Source organism: Palaemon carinicauda, chromosome 30 (genome assembly GCF_036898095.1).
Source record: "Palaemon carinicauda isolate YSFRI2023 chromosome 30, ASM3689809v2, whole genome shotgun sequence".
In the NCBI taxonomy this organism is placed as follows: Eukaryota; Metazoa; Arthropoda; class Malacostraca; order Decapoda; family Palaemonidae; genus Palaemon; species Palaemon carinicauda.
The window spans coordinates 56,599,585-56,609,584 of NC_090754.1; the positions used below are offsets into that span (position 1 = coordinate 56,599,585).

The following is a 10,000-nucleotide window of genomic DNA, read 5'->3' on the forward strand; positions in this document are numbered from 1 at the left end:
ATATATATATATATATATATATATATATATATATATATATGTATATGTATATATATGTATATATATATTTATATATATATATATATATATATATATATATATATATATATATATATATATATATATGGTAGTTATAGTAAGCATCTCTTCTAGGAGAAGGACACTCCAAAATCAAACCATTGTTCTCTAGTCTTGGGTAATGCCATAGCCTATGTATCATGTTCTTCCACTGTGTTGGGTTAGAGTTCTCTTGCTTGAGGGTACACTCGAGCAGGCTGTTTTATCTAATTTCTCTTCCTCTTGTTTTGTTAAAGTTTTTTATAGTTTTTATGGGAAATATTTACTTTAAACTTGTTATTCTTCTTAAAATATTTTATTTTTCCTTTTTTCCTTTCCTCACTGGGCTATTTTCCCTGTTGGGGCCCCTGGGCTTATAGCAACCTTCTTTTCCAACTAGGGTTGTAGCTTAGCAAGTAATAATAATAATAATAATAATAATAATAATAATAAACAGAAACTCTGTCATCATCATCATTATCATCCTGGCTAGTACAGCGGTAACGTGTTTGCCTAGCATTCGCGTGGCAAGAGATCAATCCCCGCCCAGGGCCGTGAGTTTAAGCTGTTTACTGGGGAGGCTACTGCTGTGGTAGGGCACCACAGTGGGGGGTTGGGCTTGCCCGGCTGACGTTCTGGTGAGCATCTATTCTGATTGAACTGGAACTGAAACCAGACACCTTTAACCTTTATCATCATAAGCATCAGTATTATCATTATCATTATCATTATCATTATCATCATCCGTTACTTGTCCACAACAGAACAAAGGCCAAAGACATGTCCTCCTGCTCCCGTCTGTTAATGGTCTTTCTATGCCAGTCTTTACCAGCAATATTTCTTATCTCGTCAATCTATCGTCTTCTCTTCTTTCCTCTGCTTCTTTTGTAATCTGTAGGGACCCATTCTGATATTCTATATGTATGTCAGTTATCTGTCATCCCATTTTATGTCCTGCCCATGTCCATTTCTTAATGTCCATTTCTTTATGTCCATCATTTCCAGCATATTCCTGCCTGTGTCCATTTCTTTTTCACACATTTAAGGTTGTGGTGGCCGATGTGGTAACGTCCCTGACTGGTGAACGCAAGACTGGGGTTCAAGTCCTGCTCAAACACGATAGTTCCTTTGGTCGGTGCAACCTCACCATCCTTGTGAGTTAAAGATGGGGGATTTGGTACGGCCTATAGGTCTATCTGCTGAGTCATCAGCAGCCATTGCCTAGCCCCCTTGGTCCTAGCTTGGGTGGAGAGGGGGCTTGGGTGCTAATCATATATATATATATATATATATATATATATATATATATATATATATATATATATATATGGTCAGCATGGTTAGTCTCTAGGGCCCTGTCCTGCTCGATAGGGCAATGCCACTGTCCCTTGCCTCTGCCATTCATGAATGGCCTTTGAAACTCTGATTACTATGCAATGAATTTTAGATAGATTTGGGAATTTTTTGCTGAAATTTTTGCACAGCTTAACTTAGCAACTTTTTGTCAGGTGTCTCTGCTAATATGTTTGTCAATATGTTCGCTAATATGTTTGTTTACCAGTTGGGAAGTGCTCGCGTGATTGAGAATATTCTTCTGTTAGGGAAAGAAAATATTCCCTAAGAGGCTAATGGACTTTTCAGCTCTTCTTGCAAACTCCATCCCTTTTTGTATATTCTGTGTCAAGTCACTGATATTTTGTGGATGTTTTTCAGTGAGGTAAAGAGAAGAGTGACTTCATTCTTATTTCATCATCATCTCCTCCTACGCCTATTGACCCCAACGGCCTCTGTTAGATTTCTCCAGTCGTCTCTATCTTGAGCTTTTAGTTTAATAATTCAATAATTCTTCAATCGTCATCTCCCACGTCACGCTTCATAGTTCTCAGCCATGTAGGTCTGTATCTTTCAACTCTTCTTGTGTCTTATGGAGCCCATTTGAAAGTCTGGTGAGCTAATCTCTTTTGGGGAGTGCGAAGAGCATGCCAAAACCATCTCCATCTACCCCTCACCATGATCTCATCTAATTATGGCACTCGAGTAATCTCTCTTATAGTTTCTTTTTTATCTGATGAAAATTATTAGGTTCGTCAAAAATTGTTTTCTTCTAATATTGCTTTATGGTATAGAAAATAAAATCTAGTTGAGAATCACTACATTTATCGATTTTTATGTATGAAATGTATGGGAAAATGTATGAAATTGTCCTTCGTTTCATATGGCTTAAAATCATTGTGATTTTTTGGAATAATAATATTTTATGATATGAAAATCAAACTTAGTTAAGCATCATTCCCTTTATTGATTTTTATGTATGAAATGTATAAAAAACATGTATGAAGAAAGTCGATTTAGATGTAAGAAAAGAGATTCTCATAATGTATTTTCCTAGTAACATTCTTGAACATATTTAAAAGTTTCTTATCAAAATTGGCTCTAGAACCTTTTCAATTGACTTGAAAACGTAGAAAAGGGACTTTTAAACTATTAAAGGAGACTTTTCGTCCTTCAAAATAGGCTTTTAAACCCGAATATTTTAGGAAATGTGACTTTATATATTTTTTAGGAATATTTCAAGTAAATATTTCTGAGAAATATGGGATCATTCGTACGTTATTATTATTATTATTATTATTATTATTATTATTATTATTATTATTATTATTATTGATATAATTTTTGTTGTTGTTGGTATTATTATTATTTTTATTATTATTATTTTTATTATTATTATTATTATTATTATTATTATTATTATTATTATTATTATTATTATTATTGATATAATTTTTAATGTTGTTGGTATTATTATTATTATTATTATTATTATTATTATTATTATTATTATTATTATTATTATTATTATTATTATTATTATTCTCATGAAGTCAATGACGGAATTACGGAACCAAAAAAATGATATGAGCAAAACCATGACTTTTCTTTATCTACGTACAATCGAGAGAGAGAGAGAGAGAGAGAGAGAGAGAGAGAGAGAGAGAGAGAGAGAGTGTGTGTGTGTGTCATTGGTCTTGAATCCAATCAATATATCGTCCGCTTCTTTCAGGAGATAAAATCGAGTTGTCTATCAAGGCAGTGTTGATGTTCCACGCACCATTGTGTTGTCATCTGTAGATATTATTAGATGGAGCAGGGCTGCGCCATTTCCAGATTTTCGTTGCGCAATGGTGCAATGTAGGTGGGGCCTTTATTGGCATATTGTGCAGAAGGGACTCACTTTGTTTTGTGTTTTGTTTTTCGAAGTGAGACGAGTTTTATCTTTTCCTTCGTGAAAAGAGGTTTTTAATTATGGTATTTTTTTTATATCTTTTAACAAATTCAATATATTTTTTTTGTTTATGATTATCAATGCTCAGCTTTCTTCTGTGACAACTATGCCATATTGGACCATCTTCTCACCCGATTATCTAGGGCCATTTATGTACCGTTTTGATATCTGAACCATCATATATTTCGTCGACAACTGTACCAGTTAACGTTTTAGTGAAAACTGAACATTCAGACGTTTTGACGATAATTGAACTTGCAGTCTTTTTGGAGACAACTTTATCAGCTAACGTGTCGGCAACAACTTAACCAGCAAACGTTTTGGCCACAGCTGAACAAGCTGACGTTTTTGGCGACAACTGAACCAGCAAACGTTTTGGCCACAGCTGAAGAAGCTGACGTTTTTGGCAACAATTTAACCAGCAAATGTTTTGGCCACAGCTGAACAAGCTGACGTTTTTGTTAACAACTGAACCAGCAAACGTTCTTGCAGCATCCCTAACACATAGATGAATTTATCTCGACAAAAACGTTGCAATAGCTTTACTTTCTTCATTCGTCTGGATTTATGCTTTAATTTGTACTCTTGTCTTAAGTCTCTCTCTCTCTCTCTCTCTCTCTCTCTCTCTCTCTCTCTCTCTCTCTCTCTCTCTCTCATGGGAATTCTTTTGGGCAAGTCAGATCCGATGATCGTATTATATACTAGAGAAATTATAAGAAACGTTGCTAGATTATAGGTGTATCAAGTAACCAACTAGTTATGGGGCATTGTCCTGCAATTTGCAAGATACGGATGCATTTGTTGTTATATATATTTTTATATATATATATATTATATATATATATATATATATATAAATATATATATATATATATATATATATATATATATATATATATATATATAAATAAATAAATGTATATATATATATATATAAATGAATATATATATATATATATATATATATATATATATATATATAAATGAATATATATAATATATATATATATATATATATATATATATATATATACATATATCTAATGTTTTGCATCACCAAATCATTTGCATAAATAAACGAATGACATTAAAGACGCATTTACCCACAATTATATTGTCAAGCTAAAAACTAATTTAGAAAGACCTTCGACCATAACACCACAAACACCACAGAACTTATGAGACCAGCCAATAGATGGCGCTAGCGTCGCACGCCTCTATAAAAAATACATCACCATTGACTCTCAGGCGATGAGGTCAAGGGACGCGAAATAAACATTGGTAAGTGCCTCGTTGTCTTTAATCATCCGAGCATCCAAAGAGACCAGAGTGTGATGGATGACTTGCGGGTGGATTAAACTACCAGATGGATGACGTGGGATGTGTGTGTGTGGGGGGGGGGTAGGGGGGGGAGATTGCAAGGTATGCGTGATGGTACGAACTCTTTGCTGGGTCCTTGCAAAGCCAGGACGATTCATCTATTATTATTATTATTATTATTATTATTATTATTATTATTATTACTACTACTACTACTACTATTACTACTACTACTACTTGCTAAGCTATAACCTTAGTTGGTAAAGCAGGATGCTATAAGCCCTTACTATGAATTAGTTTGGAGAAATTGCTAAATGTTTTTATTTGCTCATTCTTATGTATAGTAGTAGAGAGAGAGAGAGAGAGAGAGAGAGAGAGAGAGAGAGAGAGAGAGAGAGAGAGAGAGAGAGAGAGAGAGAGAGAGAGAGATTAGAATTAATATGGATCTCACTAAAATCCATATCAATTAGAGTATTGGAAACCTAATTATCTATTTTTCATTCCAATGGAGAGAGAGAGAGAGAGAGAGAGAGAGAGAGAGAGAGAGAGAGAGAGAGAGAGAGAGAGAGAGACTGTAATTAATTATCGATTGCTATCATAGATTCCCTTTGTAATTAAAAAACAAAAATTACAAGATATTTAATTCATTTGCCTCCAACATAGGTACCCTACTTTAAAGTATTTTTTTTCATTGAAACAAACAATTGCATTAATGCACGAACAAGGAAAGAGAAATAGACTTAAATACTCTTTGGGAACACTATTCTCTCTTATTTCACTTTCCCCATTTTTGAAGCTTCTATATTTTATAAATGAAAGATTTATTTTAATGTTGTTACTGGTCTTAAGATATTTTACTTTTTTAATATAATTGTTCATTACTTCTCTTGTAGTTTTTTTTTTTATTTCCTTACTCCCTTTCCTCCTTGGGCTATTTTCCCCTGTTGGGTGTTACTGTTCTTAAGATATTTTACTTTAATTGTTTATTACTTCTCTTATAGTTTATTTATTTCCTTATTTCCTTTTCCTCACTAGGCTCTTTTTCTCCTTTTGGGCTTACAGCATCCTGCTTTTCCTTCTAGGGTTGTAGCTTAGGTGATAATAATAATAATAATAATAATAATAATAATAATAATAATAATAATAATAATAATTATTATTATTACTACTACTACTACTACTACTACTACTACTACTACTACTACTACTACTACTACTACTACTACTACTACTACTACTACTTGCTAAGCTACAACCCTAGTTGGAAAAGCAGGATGCTATAAGCCCAGGGGCTCCAACAGGGAAAATAACCCATTGAGTGAAGGAAACAACAACAACAACAACAACAATAATAATAATAATAATAATAATAATAATAATAATAATAATAATATCATCTTCATCATCATCATCATCGTCATTATTATTTATTATTATTTTTATCATTTTTATTATTTTTATTATTTTTGATATTAATATTATTATTATTATTATTATTATTATTATTATTATTATTACTAATACTACTTGCTAAGCTACACCCCTAGCTGGAAAAGCAGGATACTATAATCCCAGGGGCTCTAACAGAGAAAATAACCCAGTGAGGAAAGGAAATAATAATAATAATAATAATAATAATAATAATAATAATAATAATAATAATAATAATAATAATAATAAGAGAGAAGCATTACTTCCTTTGTATACATCCACTTCAGGCCATTTTATTCACAGCCTCCATCCTGGAACAGAATCAATTTAATAATAATAATAATAATAATAATAATAATAATAATAATAATAATAATAATAATAATAATAATAATAATAATAGAGAAGCATTACTTCCTTTGTATACATCCACTTCAGGCAATTTTATTCACAGCCTCCATCCTGGAACAGAATCAATTTAATAATAATAATAATAATAATAATAATAATAATAATAATAATAATAATAATAATAATAATAATAATAATAATAATAATAATAATACTAAGAGAGAAGCATTACTTCCTTTGTATACATCCACTTCAGGCCATTTCATTCACAGCCTCCATCCTGGAACAGAATCAATTTAATAATAATAATAATAATAATAATAATAATAATAATAATAATAATAATACTAAGAGAGAAGCAATATTTCCTTTGTATACATCCACTTCAGTCCATTTTATTCACAGCCTCCATCCTGGAACAGAATCAATTTAATAATAATAATAATAATAATAATAATAATAATAATAATAATAATAATAATAATAATAATAATAATAATAATAATAATAATAATAATAATAATAATAATAATACCAAGAGAGAAGCAATACTTCCTTTGTATACATCCACTTCAGGCCATTTTATTCACAGCCTCCATCCTGGAACAGAATCAATTTTATACGCAATTCGCAATGTAATTCGTCTATTCCCCTTCCTCCTGGAACCTGGAATACTGGATTAAAGTTTGAGGCCGACTCTTCCCTCTGCGTTTTCAATTTTATTTTTCTTCCTCTCGTTCGCCTTCGTTTTTGCTTCATTCTTTTATTTGAGTTCATAAAAACCTTTGTTTTGTTTTCAAAATTGCTTTCAGTTTTTTACTTTGTCATATTTATTTCATTCGCTTAAAATCTTTTGTTTTCCAAATCACTTCAAGTTCTTTGTTTACTTTGCCATATTTATTCCATTCGCTTAACATCTTTTCTTCTTTGTTTTGCAATATTTATTCCATTCTCTTAAAATCTTTTGTTTTCCAAATTACTTTCAGTTCTTTACTTTGCCATATTTATTCCATTCGCTTAAAATCTTTTGTTTTCCAAATTACTTTCAGTTCTTCTTTATTTTGCCATAATTATTCCATTCGCTTAAAATCTTTTCTTTTCCAAATTACTTTCAGTTCTTTACTTTGCCATATTTATTCTATTCGCTTTATAAATTATTTCTGCATTGTTCTAATTCTATTTCGTTTTTTATGTCAGCCTATTTATTTATTTCATATTAAGAATTCCTTTGCTTTTCCTCCTGCTTTTCCAACTAGGGTTGTAGCTTAGCCAGTAATAATAATAATAATAATAATAATAATAATAATAATAATAATAATAATAATAATAATAATAATAATAATAATAATAATAATAATAATAATAATAATAATTCATCATATTTACCTTATTTTTCTTACTTTTCTACAACTATATCATATTTCTTTTACCTCTTTCTTCGATTTATCTTCTTTGTTTCCTCTTTCCTGCATACATTTCCTATTTTTAACACCTTTCTCTTGTTTTATTATTACTTTCCTATGACCTGCATTCCATCTCTTATATCCCTTCATCCATTTCTATTTCTTGTATCTACTTTATCTTTTTTTCACTCTTAGCTCCTATTTTCCTTCATACTTTTCATTCTTCTGTATCCGTTTGATCTTTATTTCACCCATTTCTCTAATTTCCCTTACATCTATTTTATCTTTCTATAGCCCCCTTTCTCTTATTTCCCTTCTTACTTTTCTGTCTTGCATCTATTTCATCTTTCTTTTACCCCCCTCTCTCTTATTTCACTTCTTACTTTGCTGACTTGCATCTATTTCATCTTTCTTTTATTTCACTTCTTACTTATCTGACTTACATCTATTTCATCTTTCTTTTACCCCCTCTCTCTTATTTCCTCTTACTTTGCTGACTTGCATCTATTTTCTCTTTTTTACCATTTTCCTTGTTTTTCTTCTTACTTTTCTATGTCCTACATCTATTTCCTCTTTCTTTCATCCCCTTTCTCTAATTTTCTTTCTTACTTTTCTATGTCATGCACCTATTTCATCTTTTTTACCCTTTTTCTTGTTTACCTTTTACTTTTCTATGTCTACATTTATTTCATTCTCCTTTCACCCACTTTCTCTTATTTCCCTTCTTACTTTTCTATGCCCTGCATCCATTTTAGCTTTTTTTTCCATCCTTCTCTTATTTCCCTTCATGAATTCCTGCCTTCTCCTCTCCCAACTCCATTCTTCTTCTTTCGTCCTCCTTATTCCATTTCTTCAGTGCTTGAATTCAGCGAAGGTGCCAATTGCTGAATTCATCAAAGACATTACTCCCTTTCAAGACGAATCTTATACCATCCTTTTTTACCAGACAATATCTTTATTAATTCTCGTAATATGAGATTTTACAGTGAAACACATTACGTTTTTCAGTCCCTGGTCACCGGGTGGTGACCGGGTTCTCCATCAATTCACGGATTGAATCTTTAGCTGTTTTCAATCTAACAATTGCTATTTTTTAAATGTTATATTAAAAATTCAATACGTTTGATAATGATTGTCATAAAACCCTTATGCATGCGTTTATATTTTATAGAGAGATAGGATTTATATTTCATACAAACAGCATAATATACTATGAAGATTTCAGTACTTCATTTACAGTATTCACACCGTCGGGGTGGGTTTGGTGATTGGTCGGCGTCAGTGTCTGCGACGTTGTTCCGACTGATCGGCGACAGTGTTCCGACTGGTCGGCGTTATTGTTGGCAACATTGTTCTTGTCGTTTTTCTCGTCGTCGTCATAGCTGACATCATCATAGCTGACATCGAGTCGCCGCCTAGTTGGCGTCAGTGTCGGCGACGGTGTTCTTGTTGCCGTCAGAGGCGGAGACATTGTTCTTGTCGGCGTCAGTGGCGGGGACGGTGTTCTTGTCGGCGTCAGTGGCGACGACATTGTTCTTGTCGGTGTCAGTGGCAGGGACGGTGTTCTTGTCGGCGTCAGTGGCGGCGACGGTGTTCTTGTCGGTGGTAGTGGCGGCGACATTGTTATTGTCGTAATCAGTGGCGTCGACGGTGTTTTTGTCGGCGTCAGTGTCAGCGACGGTGTTCTTGTCGACGTCAGTGGCGGCGACGGTGTTCTTGTCGGCGTCAGTGGCGGCGACGGTGTTCTTGTAAGCGTCAGTGTTGGTGACAGTGTTCCGACTGGTCGGCGTCAGTGACGGCGCCGGTGTTCTTGTCAGCGTCAGTGGCGGCGACATTGTTCTTGTTGTTATTCTCCTCCTTGTCATAGCTGTCATAGTCATAGCTGATATTAGCAGTTTTGTCCTCGCAGGGGTCTGAGTTATCGTGAAATCGGCTTCCATATACCAAGGGTTGAAGTTATTCTAGCTCCTAATGATGATGAAGCTTCTGATATATGATTTCCATATATGGAGAGCGGTTTCCTCCCTGAAATACATTTCAAATCCACCACCCCATCTGTTGCCTTGACCTTGGGGAAAGTCCCGGTTGAATATTATAAGCCGATTTCAATATGCGATTTATGTTATTTTCCTAAAATATTTATTGCTTAACA

General features: G+C 32.9%; 1 protein-coding gene across 1 annotated transcript; it reads right to left on the minus strand.

Annotated features, from left to right (window-relative positions):
- Positions 1-9,263: 9,263 nt before the first annotated feature.
- On the minus strand, positions 9,264-9,788 carry LOC137623549 (clumping factor A-like). Its single transcript, XM_068354381.1, has one exon. It carries the CDS (start codon positions 9,786-9,788, stop codon positions 9,264-9,266), a length of 525 nt encoding a protein of 174 aa, XP_068210482.1.
- Between the last annotated feature and the right edge of the window lie 212 nt (positions 9,789-10,000).